Raw genomic sequence first — 22923 nt, 5'->3', positions numbered from 1 at the left:
AATGGTATTGCCTGAATTAAAATCTGTTGTTGCAATGTTTTTTTTTCCGAGTTAAAAGTGATCCGAGTACTTTTTCGCCTTTGCCACCTCGCCCTCATTACTACCCGTTTGCGGTGCTATTTTGTACGACCTCACTAATGGCTTTTCACGCCCTGAGTGCCTAATGATATAATGACTTTTTTGTTTGCATACACCGAAAAAAAAATGGCGTAGTGAATTGAAGTACATTTACAGTCTACTTAAATAATGTTCACGTATCTGAATTCTGACGATTTTATTTCGTGCAACCACTTGACGAAATAAAATTGAATGAATTGAAAAGAGGAAACTTTTTTTCCAGTGTACTTTTGAAGCCTGATTCTGAGATCTTTACCACACTGTAAAAAAAAAAAAAACAAGGTTAAAAATACTTAAGTAAAGCACATACCTGAATAATCAGTTCTACACGAGTCAATCATTTGCGCTTTGTCACTTGCCACCACACCGCCGTTGCGGAATGCAAAACACAAACAGTCGCCACGCAATTTGCCGTCGTTGGAGACGCTCGCGACGTCGCGCGGCGATCCGTCAGCGTTTTTCAAGTGCGAGACGCTGAATCAGAGAAGCGATTGGTAGGCCGCCACAATCCAGTCGTTCCCGTCGGGCCAGTTACGAGAGGGCAAGAGAGAAAGGCGCCCAGGTGAAAGGAGGGACGGTGGGACGGACCCAGCCAAGCCCGGGGAGGAAAGCCAAACACCCAAAATGACCGTTGGACGCGCGCACACACCAAAAGGACACCATCGCACTCAGGTAATGTTCGTTTCTCTCCGCTGTCTTGTGGGTGTTGTCACCCGAGAAAGCCGGTTGGCTTCATCGTGTCGCTCACTGGGTTGGATTCGTGTTATACATATGCTGGCTCAACGTGGCAAAGCGGCAAGAATCCAGGAAGCTTGAAAATTAGTTGCACTCCGCGAGCAGCTTTCCTACCTGAAGGATAAAAAAAGAAGAAGAAGAACAACAACAACAAAAAAACATGTCTCAAGGGTGGACATTGTTGGATTGATTTGACATTTCCGGGATACTTCGGGTCAAAGTTCACATCTGGGTAAGTATGCGCTCGCTGGTTTCAAGGTCCCGGCATTTGTTTTTTGCCGTCTCCGGGCAACACGTCACACGTCGGATGAATACACTCGCCGGCCGTGACTGCATTTAAAGATTTGTTTGTTTTTCAACTTTTGACGCCAAGTTCCACCTGGAAAGTCGTTCCACAACGACCGTCGTCGTGACTAAACAATACGCAGTACTACAGTACATGTGATCTGATTGTCAATCACCGTGAACATGCGCGTACCGTGTACTGTCCTTAGGCAACCATTTTTCTCTGCAGCCGACCATTGCCGGTACTCGTACCACTTTTTGAGGATGGCTGATTTCAAGGATTCACCTGCCTGCACTTTTGTCTGTTTGTGTCTTGAGTGAAGATGAAGAGGAATGTAGGAAGCGTGGTCGTGAGCGGTGTTTCTCATATTTATTCAACCACCATATTCGCGAGACCTTGCAGTCTGATGTCATGAGGCGCTAGACTCTCCTTGCTGTGGCCGGTGATAAGAATTTTCAATTCCACACCATGGCGCCCGATATGGATTTACTCCCGAGACCGTTCAGAAGCGTCGCCCCCCGTGTCATTTTTACTCGGTTATGATCAAAACCGCTCCGATATTGGATTTAATTCCATTGTGCACGTGTACCTAATATTGTGTCCGGTGAGCGTAAGCCGCTGCACCTTCCTGAGCGCTGGCGTGGCGTCGCCGCCTCGTAACTTCAAAGCTCGTGGTGAAAGGGGCGAGGGGGGGGGGGCACGTTGATGGACGTGCCATTAGACACCAGCTTCAGCCGCGCCATTCTCGCGCTGTTACTCACTCGGCTGGAATGCAATGAAATGTCAATGAGGCTTCAGTCCACAGAGCCCGCAAGATGGTGGCAAAGCACTACTTTTGTCCAAACGAAACTTCTCAACTCACTTCAACGTAGTCTCCGAGCACCTAGCTTGTCATGACGTGGCGTCAAAGGTCAGCTTTTGTCTGAATGAATCTCATCTGCCCAAATCTCTCAGGAGTGCTGGCTAATGTCATGAAGAATAAAAGTTTTCTTCACCCAATTAGATTTCAAATTCATCCTCACGCGGCCAGCAAATATTGATTCAGGCCGATGTCGGCCGTCTGTCTGGCTCTCAAATGCAACGGTGAGAACCGTTTGACTTTCTCCTCCCTCAGCTGAACTGGCAATGACCCAGCCAGCCGCCGCCTGCCCCTCCTAAAGGTCACATGATCCCCTGAGAAGACTTCCCGTCAGCAATGGAGGCAGCCTCGGCGCAGTCACGCGACGCCGGCGACGCGGCGGACCTCGGTGGGTCCGTCGTCGTCATGCAGACCCCAGCGGACCTCCACCTTTACCACAAGGTGCCACCTGACAAGGCCAAGTTCTACACGTATGGCCCTCAGGCAAGTGCGCAACAATCTGACCTTTTGACTTGGGGAGGGGCTTAAAAAGCCACATATTGATGCCTCGGGGTACATTTTTGTTTTAGAGCAGCGGTTGTCCTCATGAGCGGGCAAACATTTAGCACGAGAAACAAGGCAGACTGACAGCCAGGAACGATTTGTGAGAAAATGACAGATGGATGTGCGGGAAAAAAATAAATAAATTCTAGACATTAGGTATTTTAACCACATGCGCATTCATTTTTTTTAAAGTTCATTTTTAAGCAGCATCTGCATGTTTTTTTTTCATATTTACATAAAAAATATAAACACATATTGTCTTGAAGTTTGACATTTTTGTTCACCCAACTTCGTTTTGCAGCTCATGCAATTCTGATTTCATGACTTCAATTTTATCGCCGCGTTTGCTATGGCATAAAGAATTTAAGGGATTTCGCTTTTTTTTTTTCTTCAAACAAAGTGCCACTTTCCGATGTGCTTAATGTCTTCACGTGAACAGTCTTGCTGCTCTCGATTTGGTTGCAGATGCGGACAAAGCAGAAAGTTGTGAGCAACTTTTCAACAGTGACTAAGGGAGCGTCAACAGCGGGCAAACCCAGAGCTGCGCTCAAACAAGTTTTTCTCAACCAGGGAGTGTCTGACAGGAACCTCACAGCCGAGGTACCGTCTTGTCAGTGTGACAACACAACACACTCTCGGGGAAAAAAAAGAAAATGGAGTGGACATAAAAAGTTCTGTTGTTCTCGCAGGCTTTCCCTGGCATGTTTCCCTTATACTTTGCTTTGCTTCAGTTCCTTAGCTACGGTGCAGGCAGGGTTACTTACTTACAGTTAGATGTATTTCTTTACAGTAAGATAGAGCCACAGGCACTTAGTTACTGCTACGGTTAGTTACTAAGGAGCACCTAAGGTGACCTTTGCCTTCCCTTCCCCAAAATTTTGCCTTCCCCTGCAAACGTTTCATTGCGAGCGAACGCAAAGTTTTTTGCACGGCTGCATTTAGTTACATTTACTTAGTTGCAGTACAGTTAGTTACTTACTTACATTTACAGTTATTTTGTTAGAGGCAGCTAGAGTTGGTGTAAGTTACAGTTACAAACTGGGGATGTGGTCACGCTCAGAATGAACCATCACGTTCAAGCTCATGTTCAATGGGAGCCGCCATTTGACGTGATTAACCCCAAATTAAGTTCAGCTGGTCTGGCAGGCTTTTCCTGACACGTTTTGCTTAATTGCTTGAGTTACAATTATTTAACTACAGTTACAGTACTTAGTTACAGTTCCAACCCGTGACATGTACATGGTGACTGTTTCACTTGAGGTTACTTAGAGAGTTACAAATACAGCGTCTTACGAACGTCTCTTCATACGAAGTTTTGAAGTTACGAAATGCCTTAACAGGAAAATATTGACTCTTGTTACAAAAGAAATTTCAAGTTACGAAAGGTAAAAATACAGATTGGGCTGGTACTCGCAGCGCTGAGTTTCATGAACGCAACATACGTTTAGCTGCTCTGCCATTGGCTAATACCGAGCATCATCCTGGCATCCCATTGGCTAAGCGGGACCTCTACCGGATGTGTCTATGCGTGCAGACAGGTAAATAGATAAACAGGTGTCAATACAGCTTCCTCGTCCTTCGCCACTCGGGCAGTGAGGTGTTCGGATAGTTTTACGTAAATGTGAATGACCCAGAAAAAGTGTTGGAACGGATTCGGGCATTTACATGGAAAATGTGTCTCTACTAACAAAATGTTCTAGTTAAGAAATGTCTTTCAGAACCAATTAATGTTGGAAGTAGAGGTACCACTGGACTTACTCCTCGGTCTTTAGCTGCTGTGACAGTTCCATTTATTTGGTTTCCAACGGGGGATGTGGCTGTGTTCAGAATTAACCCAGAAGGAAGTTTTCACCCTTTGAACAGAGAGTCAGTGGGGGCTATTTTTTTAGTCCCACAGTAAGCGAGATTTGACAGCATCCAACATTCCTAACCCAAAAGAATGAATAATGACACTCCGGTGCTGCAGTCACCCACTTCGAGAGTGACTGTTTCTTTCTCTTATTTGTCCATTTCTGTTCCTCACAGGAAAGAAGTCAGCTGGATGTGTTGAAGCAGGAGCTGGAGACCTTCGCCGTGCCCATCAGCCTGAAGTGGAGATGGAGGGAGGAAAGCCACGGAAGTATGCTGGAGAGGAACTGGACTGAGATCGTCAACTCGCACTCGGTAAGAACAACGACTCTCTCAAAAATCCAGTAACAAACAAACAAAATGTAACAAACAGTCATGATCATGTGGATCATGAGAGCACTTGCGAGGAGCTGCTGGTGGCCACAACTCGCAAACCTGACAACCCGATTCCAACTCCTGAAAGGCAGAGGGAACATACAAATACAATTTGACGTACAGTCACTACATTTTCTAAAACCCAATTATATCTGGACATTTTTTTAATGACACAATGCAGTGGTAATTTTTCTTTCGGCTTAGGTAAGCCAACTTTAATTATATCCCGCATTTCTTAAACAAGCTAGCTCAATGTGCTTCACATTATAAAAAGTAAAACAATAAAAAGCAATTTCACCGGCTCGATTTCCATCTGTTGCCAGATCATGTCTCGAATGCAGAGGCACCAGCAGGAAGCCATGTGGGAGTTTGTGCTCACCGAACTCAACTACATCAACAGACTGATTGTCATCAAAGAAGTAAGACGCCGCCCACTATTTTGTGTCAAAATGCAAACTGCGTTGAGAGCTCCCCATGATGCTTCTTGCAGTTGGTTATCGCAGCTCTGGTCAACTTGCACCTTCGCGGCTTCCTCCAGGAGGTCAGTTCAGTCCGCATCCCTCCACCCACCCTCCCCACTTGATTGCCCCACATTGGCAGAACACACACTGAATCTCAACGGAAACATTCGGATGTGCAAAATCTGAAACAATGTGTTTCCACTGAGAGGGCGGAAAACGTCATTCGCGCGCACCCAGAGGTGGCAGAAGTACTCACGCTTGGTACAAGTGCAGATACTTGTGTCCAAGAAAAAAAAAAAAATGACTGAGAGGAGTACTGATTCAACTCCTTCACTTACCTGAAGTAAAACAAAAAAATCACAGATACTGAAATGTATTTGCACCAAAGTAAAAATGTATTTTTACTGTCAGTTATATTTATTCAATACACTCCAAAAAAAATTAAATCAAATTATGTACAACACAGTGGATGACCGGTTAGCACGTCCACCCCACAGTGCAGAGGCCCGGGGTTCAATTGCGGGCTCCGTTTTCCCCGTGTCTTTGCATGTTTTCCTAGTGCCTGCGTGGCTTTTCTCCGGGTACTCCGGCTTCCTCCCACATTCCAAAAACATGCATGGTAAGTTAATTGGACACTCTAAATTATCCCTAGGTGTGACTGTGAGTGCGAAAGGTTGCTTGTCTTTGTATGCCCCGCGATTGGCTGGCAGCCAGTTCAAGGTGTAGCCGGCCGACTGCCCAAAAGGCAACTGGGAGAGGCTCCAACACACCCTCGTGAGGATAAAAGGGGCTCCAGGATAATGGATACCATCTGCTGTATACTGTTTACGTGTGTGCATATGTGCATCTAAATCCCTTTGTGTTGACTTGGCGTGCTGTCAGGTGACCCCCGAGCGGCTTTTCTCCAACCTTCCAGTCATCCTCGGCGCACATCAGCTATTCTGGCAGGAAGTGATTTATCCCATGTTACAGGAAGTCCGCTTGACGGGCAAACCTTTTAACCCAATGGGCTTAAATGCGGGCTGCCTCCAGGTGAGCATTCACTTTCCATATCGTGTCAGACATACATGCACACACAATTTTGGGTTGTTCCGTGATTATAATGAAGATGGAGAGCACCGTGTTGTCTGAAAACGGTAAAATAATAATAACAACAACAAAAAAGAATGGATATACATTTACACATCTTATGTATTTTGCTTTATTTTATGACTTTCCCTTTTTGAATTGCACTTCTGAAACAAACAAACCTTTTGCAACGTTCACATTTTCGGAGTTGGACTATGAATGGAAAACACGACACGCGGCCAATGTTGTCTGTCTGTCTGTCTGCAGTTCCGTGAACGCTTCTCGCCGTACTGCCATTACTGTGCGGAGGAGGAAAACAGCTTCGAGTTTGCGCGCCTGCAAATGGAAAGCAACCCACAATTCCTCACATACGTGCAGGTCAGCTTTGTCTTGGCGAATTTCACAACAAACTTGCGTACATATTGTTCATGCCGTGTGCATCAAACTGTAATGTATAAATATAGATGTAACGCTTATGTATACATGAATACAGTCGAGCTTCGTGACGACGTACCTCGAGGGACGTAACGAATCCGTGCGTTATAACGGTAGTTCGTTGTCACCATTTCCAATAAAATGGCCGCCAAGTACGATGTCTAATACAGGATGAACATTTATAGATGGAAAAACATGAACATGTATCACAGTATGAACTTGTCAATTACGCGTGTGGAGGATGAAGGGGAAAAAAAAAACTAGTTTTAAAGACACGAAACAAACCATAGCGCTCCGACTTTATCTCGGAAAACATGGAAGTCGGCAAACGTTACCCGCTATCGGCAACTAACTGCCAGCGCTGCTGACGAAGCCAACTGTCGTCAATTTAGGACAATTTAGGCCGCGAACTCTGCCATGATTTAGTTGATTGTCGGAATCGTTGACTTTGCCAATTCAGAGTCGAGGCTGAGCTTCGTCGGCGAGACTCCCTTTACAAAGCAGAGTCTGCCGGAGTGCAACAACGTACGAGTCGATAAATCGCGATGTTAAGCTACGCAGGAGAATCTGGCGATGTCGATTTTGTTCATACGCAACAAGTACAGTAAATACGTTTGTACTCGGCCAAACTGTGTTACGCACCAAACGTTAAAAACAGGATTTCCTTATTCTAGATCTAAATGTCATCCACAAACCAGAAATTAGACACGATTTCCTCGTGCCGACGTTGGCCATTTTACCCCTCCATTATTTCTTTTTAGCGCAAACTGGTCCTGTGGTTTTGGTGCAAGCTTTCAGACTTTGTCGTTAACCGCATGCAAACTTGAAAGGCTCGTCTCCTTTTCTCAAACGCGCGCCATTGAAAATGCAATAAGAGCGCGTAGTAATCCCGAGTTGTGCTCGTACGCAGTGGGTGGAGACCCACCCGCAGTGCGCGCGGATGCGCATCGGCGACATGCAGGCCAAACCCCACCAGAGGATCACCAAGTACGCCCTCCTTCTCAAGGCGGTGCTCAAGACCACCCAGGAACCTCGTGTGCAGCGCAGCCTGCGCGGCATGGTGAGAAAAGCGTCAAACTCCACACGTTCAAGCGAGCGAATTCTCCCTCCAAAGCCGGAAAATCTCTTTTCAGTTATCCAGCGTCAACACGTTTCTGGAGAGCATCAATGACTACCTGAGGCTGAAGGACGAGGAGGCGGCGCTCTCGCTCTCCGCTCAGAGGCTGGAGGGATACGAAATGGAGGGAATCAGTGAGGAAATTGACAAGGTCAATGGCTGAAATGGATGACCACTTGCGCTCCCGTTTGCTGTAAAAACAAATCGATAGTATTACAGCAATATTTATTTCTGTTGTTAGAAAGTAGAAAGTATAGAAATTGTCATGCTCAGACGGAATACTTGGAAAAAGGCAAGGAAACTAATTTCAAAACTCGTTTAGTGTCCGATCTAGAAAATCAAGAAAATCTTAATTTACTCTTAGAAAAGAGGGAACATTGATTTAAACCAGAAATCGTATTTGTGTGCGTGTGTGGGCAGGGGGGGGGGGGGGTTGACATCCAATCCCAGGTACGTATTTATATTCTTTTTTTGGTAAGTTTTAGAGTGTGGTGTCAAGGCAGATCTAAAAATGGCTTGCAGTGGATGAGTTAATATCTGTACAGGGAATGTTGAAGTAACTTTTGAACACATCCAACAATAGCATTTTAACCATTAAAAAAAAAACACTGTGTATGGTCAAAACATTTCAACACATTGTCAAGCTCGACAACAGTATTGGGACACTGTTTTGAGTTTTCGACCGACCGACATAAAGAAAGATGATACATAGCGAGATAAGCTAGTTATTTAGCTACTTAGCAAGCTAGCTCACTCTTTAGCGAGCTAGCTAGATAGATAACTAGATTGGTAGGTAGGTAGATAGATGATCTAGAAATTCCGCGCTCTATTAAATGTGAAGGAGTTCCAGAGCTGTGTGTTGAATGGGGAAAGATACTCATACCTAACACTTCGTGTGCAGCATGTGCGGGAGATCTGCCAGTTCGACCTGACGTGCCCCATCGTCGGGGTCGGTCACGGCGTCGTCCGCAAGTTGCTCCTGGAAGAGAACCTGAAGGTCCGTGGCAGGAAAGACAGCAAGGTGAGCCCCTGCTTGTCTTTTTTTTACACTGTGTAGTCATCTACCGAGTTTCAAAAAAAGAACAAGCCTAATTCGACGACGTAATGAATCAAAGTATTTGGAATTCATTGTTTGTTTGTTTGTTTTTTTTTTGAAACAACATCCTCATGTTTTGTCACGACTCAGCTGGAGGTGGTGGCTCTTCTGTTCACTGATGTGCTTCTCATGGCCAAAGTGCAAAAGAAAACCGAGCGACTGAAGGTGGTTCGGCCCCCTCTGGCCTTGGACAGAACGTACTGCATTGCACTGAAGGATAACTGTGAGTCCAGCCATTCCGAAGGCATTCAAATCGTGAGCGGGGCCGTGCATCCGCGAGACACTGAGACACTCCTCCCCCTCTGGCAGGTTCCTTTCTTCTGGCGGAGGTCGGGGAGCTTTGGTGTCCTGTCAATGTCTACATGTTCACAGCCGGTACCTCGGAAAGTTGCTCCGGTTGGGTGTCCGCCATTCATCAGGCAAAGGTAAACCGAGTCTTCTGAATACTTGAAACTCAAGACTTCTTCATGCTGCTCACATATTTTCATCGACATCACGCTGCCAGGTGATACTGAGGACCATGAGGGAGGGCGAGAGTAGGCAGTCGTCGGTAAAAAAAAGATCCGCCGCGGTCGACGAGACGTACGCGCTGATCTCGGAAGAAGAAGGCTTTTCGGACCTCGGCCCCCGCAAACAGGAAGTCTCCCGGTTGGTAAACGGCGCCCGTGCATCGAAACATGCGTCGGAAAATCCCCACAAGCACTTTGAAGTCTTGCCTCAGAAATTTGTCCTCAAAGACTTTGGCTGCAGAGGAGGAGCGGAAAGTATGATCCATCGAGAGAAGAAATGGAGTCCGTCTTCAACCGATGCTCGGAAAACGAGCGCCCAATCTGTTCCTAATCTGAACGAAGCCCACATGCGTGGAGATGTCATCAACCCGTTGCGACGCGTCACGAGCAGACCGAATACTCTGGTACCAGGTGGCTATCCGGATGTTGACTACCCAACAGATGAGCCGACCACTTCGCCGGCTCCCGGCCAAAGACGACCATCCGGGAAGGGGACCGCGTTACTTGCAAATGCCAAGATAGTGAACTCCCAATCCGTCAATAATTCCAGGGAGAAAAACCACAATCCTGCGACCGTTGACGGCTCGGCGGAGTCCAAAGGCGTCGCAAAATCTTTCGAGTCTCCGGTTTTACAAAAGAGGAGGACGGACAATGGCCACCAAGGCCTCTCCGCGCGGTCGGCGTCCAACAACTCGTCCTCCAACTCGGACTCGGACTGCAGCGTGAATCCAAAGAGCTCCAAATCTCACTTCGTGCTGAAGCTGGGCGCCCTGAAGCCCACCAGGGGCACTTTTTGGAACAGCGTTCCGATCGCGTCGCCGGACACGGAGATCTTTTCAGAATCTGAACTGACGACCCGTGACCTTCAGAATAAAAAGTCCAGACTGAAAACTCAGAGGAGCGCGTCCATTCCCAACATGTCAAGTCAAGAGGAGCAGCGATTCCACTTTCCGGATGGCCCCGCCGGCATGTCGGCTTCCGCGGCGTCCCTCGAGGATCTTCTCCAGCGGGCCAAAGGTCGAACGAGAGACGGGGAAACGGTAAAGAGCCGGAAGCTTCCTGCGTCTCCTTTGACGTCCCCGTCGCCATCGCGCTCCGCGAGTGACGTCGACAGAGTCGGCGAGTGGGAGGAGGAGGTGCGGCTGCAGAGGCCTCGAGTCCTCACGGTGAGTCGAGGATGGAAGGAGCAGCTGGTGGATGGCGACGGCAACGACAGGCTGGACAGGTGAGAAACGCTTCTCGACGACATCTCGCCGCCGGGCGCTGTTGAGCCAAGGTAGAAAAACAAGCCGCAAAGGCTGTGGGGTTGTCCGACGCCGCTCTCTGGGTCGCTGCAAAGGCTGTGTGGTTGACCGACGCCGCTCTCTGGGTCGCGGTGGATTTTGAGAGCATTAGGGTACCAAGGTTGCCTTGATTGTTTGGAACCAGCAGATTGGGTTGAAAATTGGATGAGGGCAGGCTGATGAGTTGAGTTGTTTTTTGTTTTTGCCTAATTTCAGAGTCGACTTTGAAACCCTAACCCTAAATTCAAACCCTGCATTGACACCCTAGCCCGAGTTTGAAACTCTACTTTCAAACCCCATTTTGATACCACAACCCTACTTTGAAACCCCAATTCTACTTTCAAACACTATGTCCATACCCCAACCCTAATTTCAACCCCTACTTTGAAACCCGAACCCTAGTTGGAAACACTAACCCTAGTTTTAAACCCTATTTTGAGACCTTAACCCTTATTTTAAACCCTACTTTGAAACCCTAACCTTAATTTCAAACCCTACATTGACACCTTAACCCTAGTTTGAAACCCTACTTTGAAACCCCAACCCTAATTTCAAACCCTACTTTGAAACCCGAATCCTAGTTGGAAACACTAACCCTAGTTTTAAACCCTATTGTGACACTGTAACCCTTATTTCAAAGCCTACTTTGAAACCCTAACCCTAGTTGGACATCCTACTTTGAATCCCTAATCCTTTTTTGAAACCCTACTTACAAATTATAACCCTAATTTCAAACCCTACTTTGAAACCCCAACCATGAGTTTGCAACCCGACTTGGCATCCTTAACCCTACTTTGAAATCCGCATCGCTTTATTGTGTGAAGGCCTTCTGCTTTGCTTTCTGTTGAAAAATACGAGCGCGAGAAGCCATTTCCTAATGTGTCTCTGTCATCCTTTCAGTCCAATCCCTTCGAACGGCATCAATGTGGACTGGCCCGGCTGGTGCTTCGACGACGACAACGATGACGAGCTGCAGGAGGATTCGGCGCATCGAAGGACCCCTGGAGTCCTGGAGGACATCAATCAGTCTTTGATCTTGTGGCATCTTTCCGAGCAGGAAGACAATTTTTGCAGCCAGGTGTGAAACTTGACCGCTCCGTGACAAATAGCCATGACGACATGTCTGACATCGAGAGCACCATCTTTGCTTTTTTTTTTTGGCCACCTTTGTATTTTGGGGCAGAATCACACAGTTGTCTGTCTTGGGTATGAATTCATGTAACTTATTTATGGAGGTAATATAAATCGCGCCTTTGCTGTTATTGTGTAAATAGATTTTTAAAACGGATGTACTACAGTATTTTTGTACTTGTACTCATTTCCAAAACAGTCTGAGTTTTTTTTTTGTTTGTTTTATTGTGTAATAAAAGAAGACACGCACAGTCAAGGTGAAAAGCAACAGTTCTTGCCCTTCTCCTGAATTGCAAACATTGCTGGACAGCGAGCGGGCAAGAATAATGCCCAAAAGTCTTAAAAAACTCCAGTGCTCGCCGGCGGTTTGCCAGTTTTGTGGCTCAGGTCCCTTTTATCGCTCGACTTGGGTCTCTCGCCTCGCGCTCCGTGGACCTTGCATGGAGAATCGACTCCAACGTGGTGTACTGGAAAATTCTTTTTCTCTGCATGGGAAGAGAGCAAGAAGTTTAAAAAAAATTACTTCCTTAATGTAATAATAGAGCGTTGCAGGGCAAGAACAAGATTTTGGAAAACATGAGTTTGAAAGAGAGGAGGCGGGGTGTTATACACTTTTTTTGTTTTTTTTATGGTAAATTATCACTCATATCTATTTATGTTCGCTCATAATATTATTAAGAGTCGGTGTTGCCTTTTTGTTGGGCAAACAAATAGACGGGATATGATTGCAGAGAAAATCACCTTGACATCCTGTCAGGTCCCTCTTCAAAATCTCAATTCTGGTCTACTATTATATTTTTGTTTCTTACCCTCTGGTGGTTCTTGTACATCCGAGCCAGAAGCAGGAGCAGAAGAAGCAGAAGAGCACTGACACCGAGCGCGACTGCGGTGCTGGGCGACACTCCTGCCGAGCCACTCGCGTGATCTGCCATTTGAAAGAAAAATCGAATCAAATGTGACGGCTGAACTGCAACTCGCCACAAGGCATGAAAAAAGAAAAAAAGATTTCAAGTCAATTCAACGTGTTACCCAATGGAGGCCCAATGCCTTGCGTTACGTTGCCCAGGAGTCCCCGCGCTCCGAAAAAGCGACACGCCCATTCGCCGGCGTCCCCGCGCGACACGTCGCTCACGCGAAGACTCTTCCCCTCCTGGACGGATTCCGCCCGGCGTTCGCCGCTGGCGTCGTGGGTCACGCGGACCCACCGGTAGCGGGTGACCTCGCTGGTGTCCGTCAGCTGACAGGTCAGCGTGAGCGTTTTCTTCCGGGTGACGCTGCGCTCAACTGCAAACACGCAACCGGGTGAGGCAGGATTGATTTTGAAAGACGACCGGAGAGACCTTGACGCGACTCACTCGTGGCCACAACCAGCTGCACTTTCCGAGACAGGCTGCGTCCTTCCACCACCCCGCCGCATCTGTACGTTCCCTCGTCCTCGAGGGCAGTCTCTTTTAAACGAGCCGAGTGGTCCCAAGTGGGCTGGGAAGCGGGCGGGGAAGAGGAGAAGGAAGCGGGCCTCCAGAGAGAGCCGGCTTGGAGTTTCTGCCAGGTGGGCTTTGAGGGGGTTGAGCCACGGGAGAAGACGCAGGGGAGGGTGGCTCCGGACCCCACGGCGGCGTAAACCTTGGTCGCGTCTCGGGACGGGTGGACGATTCCTGGGACGAGACGCAAACGTTCAGTCAAAAACAGAATTTTTTGCCGACCCACCCCTAAAGCCTCTTCTCCTGCGCGTCGCATCAAACTCCTCATGGGCTCCGCATCTCACCTCTCACGGTTAAAGGGGCCGAGGCTCGGCCTTGCGCGCCTCCGCTGGCCACCGCGCACATCCACTCTCCCGCCAATCGCACGCTCGCCTTCTCCTGCAAGCTCCACCGAGGGGTGGGCGGGCTCGTCCCGCTAGAAGGCGCAAACGAGCCGTTGTTCAGTCGCCACTGCACTGTGGCACCTTGAGGCCTGGGGGTCACACTGCAGTTGATGGAAACGTGGACCCCCGCCACCGGCGCCACCGGATAGAAAGACACTGCCAAAGAAAAATATTTAAAAAACATCTTTACTTGCATACTAGCGCTTTCACAACAGTCGCAGCGGTAACAAAGCGCTTCACATAAAATAAACTACAACAGAACACAGAACACAAAACATGGACAGTCACACCACTGTGACAACTCTTCCTGCATACGCCTTGTCGTTTGAAGCAACTACAGATGAAAGAGGAGACAATCAAAGTCTACTTTCACCAGTGGCTCGGCGACGTCATGCTCAAAACGCGCGCGACGTCCCACACGTTGGCTACAAGCTAAATCTGAAAGAAAATAAGAAGTTGCTTCACTTCTCCCGTCAATTTTAGATCCGCTCCAATTCCAAGCGGAATTCCGTTTTTTCGTCTAAAAACGCCTTACTATACATGGTCGTTTTTTTTTTCCGTCTAAAAACAGCTTACGAGACATGGTCTTTTTTTTCGGCTAAAAACGCCTGACTATGCGTGGTCGTTTTTTTCGGCTAAAAACACCTTACGATACGTGGTCGTTTTTTTCGGCTTAAAACACCCTCCTATACATGGTGTTTTTTTCGGGTTAAAATGCCTTACGATACATGGTCGTTTTTTTCGGCTAAAAACGGCTTACGACACATGGTGGTTTTTTTTTTTTTTTAGTTAAAACGCCTTTCTATTCATGGTGCTTTTTTTCAGCTCAAAACACCTTTCTTTACATGGTCGTTTTTTTCGGCTAAAAACGCCTTACTATACATGGTCGTTTTTTTCCGGCTAAAAACGCCTTACTATTCATGGTCGTTTTTTTGTGGCTAAAAACGCCTTTTTTCCATGGTCGTTATTTTCGTCGAAAAACGCCTTACTATACATGGTCGTTTTTTTCAGGTTAAAAAGCTTTACTATACATGGTCATTTTCTCGTCTAAAAACGCCTTCCTATACATGGTCCTTTTTTTCGGCTAAAAACGCCTTACTATTCATGGTCCTTTTTTTCGTCTAAAAACGCCTTACTATTCATGGTCGTTTTTTTTGGGCTAAAAACGCCTTACTATACATGGTCGTTTTTTTCGGCGACTCTCAGTTCCAAATACCCCTCCACCATCCATCCAGCCATCCATCCGTATTAACGCCAACAGCGCCGACATCTCGGCTAAACAAAACGGGGCTCTGAAAAATGCCGCCCATTACAGGCGCAAAAAAAAAAAAATCCCGCAGGCACCCCAGGGCTGTCAAGCGGCGACGGTCAAAGAGCGACAACAACCCTACCCCCCATCCCCCCTCCCCCCTCATCAAAATCAGTACTGGTACAGGTGTGCTGCCAAGGAAGGCGCAAGCATCAAACACAGATTCTTCTCCTTCGTCGAATGTTGTGGCAAAATCACTTAAAACAGTCCACAACGGGTCCACACAAAGGACAACAAACACCATAGGACAAAACAAAAGACAAAAACAACAAAAAAGCAGAGCTCTTGAAGAGATCTTGTAGACGGCTGCCAACAAAGGCGCCATCTTGAAGTCGTGGAAGCGACGCCTTGTTCGAAAGACTGTACAGTATAATGGGGTCTTGTTGTTTTTTTTCTGAATGTATTGCCTCTTCTTTCCGATCTGCATTTTTAAAAATTCAAATATTGGAGACTACGATTGTACACCTTGAAGTTTTTATGACACATTTCTTATTATTGTGCTGATGTATTGACGGTACGACAAACACAAACATTTTTTTAAGATGTTCAAGATGAGATTTGTGATTTTGAGGTATGTTTTTAAAATCTCTGTAAATTCAAGGTCAATTCTATGTTTTATTGTTCTATTTTTTTTGGGCAAGTGTAAGAAAAGTATACAAACGTGAAGGCCTGTTACCTTTGATGACTCTCAGCATGAGCCAGCGCGTGATCATTTGTCCACCGCTCTGAAACTTGCAAGCGTAGCGGCCGCCGTCCTCCTCTCGGACGTCGCTGATTCGCAGGCCGCAGTCGCCTCCCGGGAGCTGGCAGCGGGGGCAGCGCACACGCTGCTGACCTTTCTGCAGCCATCTTGAGCCCCAAAACTGCAAGCCGCTCCTCTCCTGTCTCCATACGGTGCTGCGGATCGGAAAATTATCACCACTGGGGTGTTTGAAACGCCAAAATATTCCACCAAACCGGATCATCTCATTGAACGATGTCCGTTAGCTTAATGCTAACATATCATGAAAAATGCCACAGAGCTGACTGCATGACTTCTAGTAAAACTCGTTACAGTGGTACCTCTATTTAAGAACGTCTCTTCATTTTCAAGTTACGAAACGCCTCAACGGGATAATATTGCCTCTTGTTACGGAAGAAATTTCGAGATACGAAAGATAAAAATACACAGTGGGCTGATACTCCCAGCTCCGAGTTTCCTGAATGCAACCTACTTATAGCTGCTCTCTCATTGGCTATTACCTAGCATCTTCCTGCTTATTTACATGGAAAACGCATCTCTACTTAGAAAATTGTCTAGTTCAGATATTTCTTCCAGATCCAATTAATTTCGTAAGTAGAGGTACCGCTGTATTATTTTTATGTCCGCTTTGCAGCAAATTTCAACTGGGAGTGACTTGGAAAGAGCTTGAAGCCTCTTCTGGGAAGAAGTGTGTGTAGTGAAAGCAACGGCTCACGGCTCACGGCTCACACTACGCTTTCCTCTACTGCCCCCTGCTGTCTAATTGTGTGCACATACATATTGTAACTCAACCTGGAAAATAGATTTCCAACAATCAAATTAAATATAATAAAGTAACTAAAATCAGATCACATATTTTTGTGTGGGTCACAAATCTTATACAATAGACCTTAATTTCTTGACAGACTGAGAACAAGAGCTAAGGGGTTGTTGTCATAAGTGGTATTGTTTTAAAAAAATGCATTTGTGTTCAGAGCACACAAATACATTTGTTGGGGTCATGCAATGAGTAAGCAAAAAACAAAAACAAAAAAACCCCCACAATTGAGTGGTCTTACCCTTGGTTATCCTTGGTCCAGGTGATGGCGATTGACGAAGAGGTGTTGCAGTCACAGGGGAGAAGAACTTGTGAGTTGGACTCAGCAAACATCTCTTGTAGCTCATGGCGAGCCTCTGCATGAAATGAGAGAAATCATCAGAAAAAGCAAAGAAAAACAAATACATAAAATAAAATGAAGCTTCCAAAAGGCAATTATTCTGAGCATTACCAGAGAAGGGGATCCGAATCAGAGCCAAGATCAAATACTCCAGAAGCATTTCTACTTGCGCCTGGTGAAATCGCGTACTTAATGTGCGAGGTTTTTGGTGTTGTCATCTGGTGAGGGCCTTAAAATAGGACCGGGGGAGGAGTTTTTGGTAGTTTGGAAAATATCAGACACGCATAGCAGGAGACCCATTTCCTCCCACGGATTCTCTCACTCTCTAAATTTACTGTCTTGCACACTGTTGTGTTGCAGATTAAAAAAAAAAACTAACAAAAAAAAAACACTTCAAAGTTGTAAGTACAGTAATGCAAAATAAAGACATAAATACATAGATGAATGAACGAATTAATTAATTAACGAAATTAAACTGGATGAAACTTCTGATGCTCTTTATATAGTTTTGTTTTAAAAAAATTTTTTTAACCAATTCCGTGCACTTGTAATCCTTTTTTGTCATTGCTATATTAAAAACCATAAGACTAGGCTTTGTTCATACAATGTGTGAAATTAATTTATTCTTGAAAATGTAGTAAAAGTAGTAAAATCCCTCCAAACATAGAAATCTTAAAAATAGGATTCAACTTTTTATGCGGACCTTATATTTCCCTTTTCTTTGTTATTTTGTCTGTTTTCCATAATCAATTGAACAGGGCTGTTATTTATTTGTGTGTGTGTGAGCAAGTGTTTGTTTGTTTGTTTTTTCTTGTGATGAATCACACCGGGTCTATTGAGCTCGCATGGCCACTGTTAGTGAAGAAATAAACATAACATGAGTGTGAATAACAGATGGATTGTAAAAACTCGATAGGACCTTTCAAGTCATTCAGAATACATTACGACGACAATACTATAATCGTCACCATCAAAAATGCAATTGCATAACAATGAGACAATATTTAACCTGTGAGAAAGCATAATCGATAGAAATCAAATAGGTCAAGTTGTGTACAGTATTGGAAACTCTCCGTATTGGCTACACAACATTATAAATGCTTCGTACGGTACGGCACATAAAAATGCCATTTGAATGAAACGATTCCATTGAAAATATTGGCCCCCAAAAAATAGTCTTCACTGCGCTTTGTGCCAATCTTATTTTGTTTGCAATTACTTTCTGCAGACTCAAAAGAGGCTACAATTATTAGTCTCCCCATGCGTCATGAAACCCGACTTGTTCACACCTCAGTGTCGGCGAACCCCAAAAACGCCTCACCTTCTCGCATGCTACGTCACTGTCAGTTTGTCGGCTCGACATCATCACCAGTAAAGCCCTGCACGAGGTTCATCTAAACAACAACTTCATGCAGAAACACAGAAACTGTGATTCACCCGCTCCGTTATCGGTCGTTTTCTCACACAGTGTCGGTCTGAACTCACACATGCAGGCTCGCCAAAAAATGAACACTGTCAGAAAGCCACGCGTTGGTTTTTGGTAAGCGTGAAGCAAGCGCTAAGACTACACGTACAAGGCTCGAAGTAAGCCCTTTTGCGTCCCAGTTTGCGGGTCGAAATTTGTGCTTTGCGCCTCATTGATACAATACACGCGGAATAGCAAAACTGAGAATCACACACCGAAGAAGAACCACCAAGACGGTTCCCCAAAATGTTTCACTGGGCTCGCGTCACCCGCCGCGAGGACTCGTAGGTCGAGGGAAGCGCTGTGCTTCCACCACACGGGCAACTAATTAGCGACAGCTTCGGCCGACTACTAGTGCACCGAAACACGTCGCAAAATCGCCCCCAAAGTCAGTCATCGTCGCCTGCGTGGCACCAAATAACCTCCATTTCTGACAAGCATCATTTCCTGGAAGAGACGTCAAGAAAAGACAGAGAAGCCACACTAAATGCTAAGCTAACTTAAGATTGACGTGGCTAGCGCGTTTGACACAGCAATTAATCGGTGATATTATTTTTGTTTTCCCAATAGAGACTTCGAAAAGAATGCCCAAGAAAGGAAGTCTTAAGACACTACGAGGCATTTACGCCAATTTTAATGGAAATTCTGATGTTTTGCAAGAGCCCCATTGATGACACAGCTGATCTTTGGTGCAGGCGCCGGTGTCCCTAATGTGGCTACAGTGAGTCATGTGCCGCTCTTTTCCAAGGTGGTCTTTTCTATCACACGACCGTGAGAGAGGAAACAGACCCTCACGTGGAAACCACAAAGCTTTGAACTTGAAGAAATTGCACAAGAGCGATATGCAAATGAGGTCTGTCACACCGCATGTTATTCAAAATTGTTGACGATAGAAAATGTTCCGCTCACGACAGATACTGGCAAGAGAAGATGTCAAAGTTGTATGTGGTCAAGTCAGCACTTGTACTGCAGCTGTGATATATTATTTTTTTGTATGTTTCTCATTTTTTACATTTTATTTCATGTACTTTTAGAGTTCATGTCAATTGCCTGAGATTTCCGGTCAACTCATCACCTGCTACTTCTATCACAAAGTAATTGGAAACGTGCATTTAATAGTTTCAGGTTGTCTAATTTCCACACAAACATTGACACTCATAAGACTGAAGCGGAGACAAATTCAAATGATGCTGAGCTCGCTGCTTTGAAGATGACAAATAATTCCATCCAGCACTTGCCCACATTGAAACTGAAGGTTTCAAGCTTGCATGTGCGCGCACGTGTGTGTGTGTGTGTGTGTGTGCGTGCGTGTGCAATTCTTGTAATCTTCCATTTTCCAGCCACTAGCAAAGTGTCAGTGTCACTACAATCTACCAATCTTGTTGAATTAATGCAATTCAAATGAGGGAATATATATATATATTTTAATCTATATCCTCCTGACTACCAGGAAAAAAAGTGTTGTCCAATCACATTTATTTTGAAATTCCCCAATCTATGTGAAGTAATTGGACTACTCCAAAAGACATTTTTGAAATTCCACTACATTTTTTAAACACTTGAATACTAGGCTCAAATACACTTAAAACAACTCAACGTGTTCATAAGAGTCTTATAAATAAAATGCCAACAGCATTTCAAGACAAAATGTGCTTGATAAAAAGTATTTCTTTTCCTCTTCCCATAAAAAGTGCTTGCACTAAGGGAAGCCATTTTCTTACTTTTTCTAACCCCTACAAATTTGGTATCATTGGAAAGCACTGAATGTCCTCTTTAGAGCAACAAAAGGAGTTAATGCGATTGGATTCACAGGGTGGGAGATATTTAGGTTCACAAATGTCCTCTACAGACGACAAATAGAACTACTGGTAGTCAGGAGGATATTCCAGCCTTGTTTTTTCACACTTATGGACAATTTAGTCTTCAGTGAAGCTCGCAAGCATCTTTTTGGAATGTAGGAGGAAGGTGGCGTAGACGCACACAAACACAGGTAGAACATGCAAACTCTACGCAAGAGATGAGATTCGAACCTTAGCACCTGCGGACTGTCAGGCAGATGTGCTAACCTCTTGCACAGTGCGTTGTGTCATGTGACAGTCTAAAAATCTTTGAAAGGTATATTTTTCCAGTTATCGTTTGGTAGTCAAGTCACAATATTCACAAAACTATGGAACGTTTTTTTCTGTTGTTGTTGTTGTTTTTTTTTTTTGACAGCCCAAAAGTCTTGCCGATGCTAATTAGTCCTTAATGTATTGCGCCGCGCGGACTACCGTAAAGCACTTTTTCAAGGGAAGCAAAATGTCTGGTAACTACATAGCGCACAACGTTAAAGTGCTTTACGGTAGTTCGCCCGGCGCAATGCATTGTGGGACAGTGCGTAAAGATGGCTGCCCCTTCGGTCATCACGTTTAAGTGTCAATAACGGAGCTTTTCAAGTGTCACTTCTTACCATGATTATAGTCTGAACGACAACATATTCAACTGGGGTGCAACTGAAAAAGGGTAAATGCTTCATTCAGTGTGACACGACGGTTCTTATTTCCCTAGGAAGAGCAAAAGTTTGTGTTGTGTGCTAGTTCGAGCTGCATGGAGGGCGAATCAATGTTAAAAAATGGGCAAACGACAAGCACGTACGTGATATCCTCATGTCCCCAATCGATGATTTTTTTGTTTTTTTTGCAGAAGACATGTATGCTGTTGGGGAGTTACTTCGAGCAGGAGCAGCCTTCTTGCGGACGGCGCGAGCTCTGCGCGACCCAGCTCGAACCTTCTCCAGTGGTAAGAACAGCACAGCGGCTCCTCGGTTTTCTGCGTTTTGTGCCCCGTTTTTGTATTAGTTTTATTTTGTTGTAAGTAAATAAAACAACCTGATCTTTCATTTCCCAATTGAGCTGAATTGTGCCACTCATACCGTGCAGTGCAAATCCAGACTTCGAAGTTCTCATGTGCCACCTGCAGGTACGTGCTGCCACATCAGGATGAACGCTATCCCCAAGCCCAAAGTGGTGGACAGATGGGATGAGAAAAGGAGCATGTTTGGAGTATATGACAACATAGGAATCTTAGGTAACAATGTTAGACGAACCTGTTCTTGATAGAAAGTCCACTAGAGTTGGACCGTATTCGTTGCTCCCCTCGATGATTGTGCGTGCCTCCACAGGAGATTTCAAAGCTCACCCCAAAGACCTGATCATCGCCCCCTGCTGGCTGAAGGCCTTCAAGGGCAACGAGCTGCAGCGTCTCACTAGAAAGAAGAGAATGGTGGGAGACCGAATGATGACTTTGGAAAAACTCAACCTGGAAAAGAGGATCCGCTTCCTCTACAGACGCTTCAACCGCACCGGCAAACATCGCTAACGCGTCACAATGGCGTCCCACAGAGTTGTGTAGTTAGTTGTTTTTGTAAGTTGTGTGGGTATGTGTCTTGGATGGAAATTTATCAGAACTTTTTCCATTCCTTGATGCTCTGTCTGTTGTTTTCATCTTTGCCATGTTTTTTTTTCCGCTGTTTTAAATTTCTTTTCATTCAATTACATAAACATCACAATCACAGCACTGATTTTCACATTTATTTTAAACTTACCTTTAAAAGATAAAAAAATGAATAAATAAGAACATCACGGTGTGGACCGTGCAAATGGGTCATCTTATTTATTTATTTATTTTTACCTTTAGTAGGAATTGTATGTGCTATGCTATAAAGCCAGCTATTTACTTAGAGTAATGTCGCAAGATAAGTTTTCCTCAATCAAAAATGACTCCCAATAACTGCAGTTACAGTACAGTAGCTGTGCAAGTCTTCTTCGCTCGTGTGCATGACAGAAGTATATTGCCCCCAGGTGGCCAAGTCGCGCACACCAGAAGGAGCTGTTACGAATTGATCACGACGCACGAGCTGTTTCGTTACGTTCTATTTAATTGTTATTGATTTTTTTTAATAGAGTACGACATAATAGTGATGTTTTCCTTATTAAAAAACACTTTACAAAACTTTTTTTTGCCGCGTACTGATATGTCTCTTCAAATGGTTTTTGACTCGTAACCTCGAATTGTCGTAAAGCGAAGACCCCTGAACAGTACGTACAAACGAATGCAAACATGTTTACATTGAAGTGGAATTTCATCCATCGGTGGGAAAAGAGTTGAGTCAATATTCCGTGGGCATCCACGCACTGCAGTGACGTCCACTTCCATCCCTTCACCGAGCTCGGCATCCAGAACTGCAAAGTGTGCAGGTGGAGGAGGGGCGGAGGGGGTGAACGGGGTAGTACCGCACTGTGACTCCGAGTCCAAGTGAGGAAAGGTGGGAGAGGAACTCGACGCATTACTGCAGCAGCAGCAGCAGCGGCAGCAGCAGTCCCGCGCATCACGCTTCGTCTTCCACGCAGGCGCAGACAAGCGCGACCAAGAAAAAAGAAAACATTCGAAATCATCTTCGCCAGCTTCCGGAGTGGAAATTCCTCCATCGCGTCAGGCGGTTTTTGCTTCAGGAGCTGGATGCCGAGGAGCAGATCTCAGCATCA

General features: G+C 45.4%; 3 protein-coding genes across 5 annotated transcripts; 2 read left to right on the top strand and 1 right to left on the bottom strand.

Annotated features, from left to right (window-relative positions):
* Window positions 1-508: 508 nt before the first annotated feature.
* Window positions 509-12119, top strand: plekhg6 (pleckstrin homology and RhoGEF domain containing G6). Of its 2 annotated transcripts, none has more exons than XM_086112789.1 (15): window positions 509-789; window positions 2253-2480; window positions 3006-3140; window positions 4566-4703; window positions 5087-5182; window positions 5254-5304; window positions 6107-6256; window positions 6560-6670; window positions 7638-7787; window positions 7861-7995; window positions 8746-8865; window positions 9031-9163; window positions 9250-9365; window positions 9446-10674; window positions 11633-12119. In XM_086112789.1, the coding sequence occupies exons 2-15, from the start codon at window positions 2334-2336 to the stop codon at window positions 11814-11816; spliced, it is 2895 nt and encodes a 964-aa protein (XP_085968915.1). In that variant the 5' UTR covers window positions 509-789; window positions 2253-2333; the 3' UTR covers window positions 11817-12119. The 2 variants fall into 2 exon arrangements, with proteins under 2 accessions (XP_085968915.1, XP_085968916.1); XM_086112790.1 differs by lacking the exon at window positions 509-789 and adding an exon at window positions 808-1084.
* lag3 (lymphocyte activating 3) lies at window positions 12094-21565 on the bottom strand. 2 transcript variants are annotated; one of them, XM_086112793.1, is made up of 8 exons: window positions 21486-21565; window positions 16837-16951; window positions 15713-15933; window positions 13629-13883; window positions 13219-13518; window positions 12893-13147; window positions 12673-12788; window positions 12094-12348 (listed from the first exon to the last, which is right to left on the bottom strand). In XM_086112793.1, exons 2-8 carry the CDS (start codon window positions 16926-16928, stop codon window positions 12247-12249), a joined length of 1341 nt encoding a protein of 446 aa, XP_085968919.1. In that variant the 5' UTR covers window positions 16929-16951; window positions 21486-21565; the 3' UTR covers window positions 12094-12246. The 2 variants fall into 2 exon arrangements, with proteins under 2 accessions (XP_085968919.1, XP_085968918.1); XM_086112792.1 differs by lacking the exon at window positions 21486-21565 and adding an exon at window positions 17047-18047.
* Window positions 20739-22038, top strand: mrpl51 (mitochondrial ribosomal protein L51). Its single transcript, XM_086112796.1, has 4 exons — window positions 20739-20902; window positions 21083-21178; window positions 21359-21466; window positions 21561-22038. Exons 2-4 carry the CDS (start codon window positions 21088-21090, stop codon window positions 21755-21757), a joined length of 396 nt encoding a protein of 131 aa, XP_085968922.1. The 5' UTR covers window positions 20739-20902; window positions 21083-21087; the 3' UTR covers window positions 21758-22038.
* Window positions 22039-22923: the final 885 nt, after the last annotated feature.

Source organism: Hippocampus guttulatus, chromosome 6 (assembly GCF_054856545.1).
Source record: "Hippocampus guttulatus isolate MCC_2025c chromosome 6, RoL_Hgut_1.0, whole genome shotgun sequence".
NCBI classification, from domain to species: domain Eukaryota; kingdom Metazoa; phylum Chordata; class Actinopteri; order Syngnathiformes; family Syngnathidae; genus Hippocampus; species Hippocampus guttulatus.
Note: the sequence above shows the minus strand (reverse complement) of the source record. Positions and strands in the feature narration are given on the sequence as shown.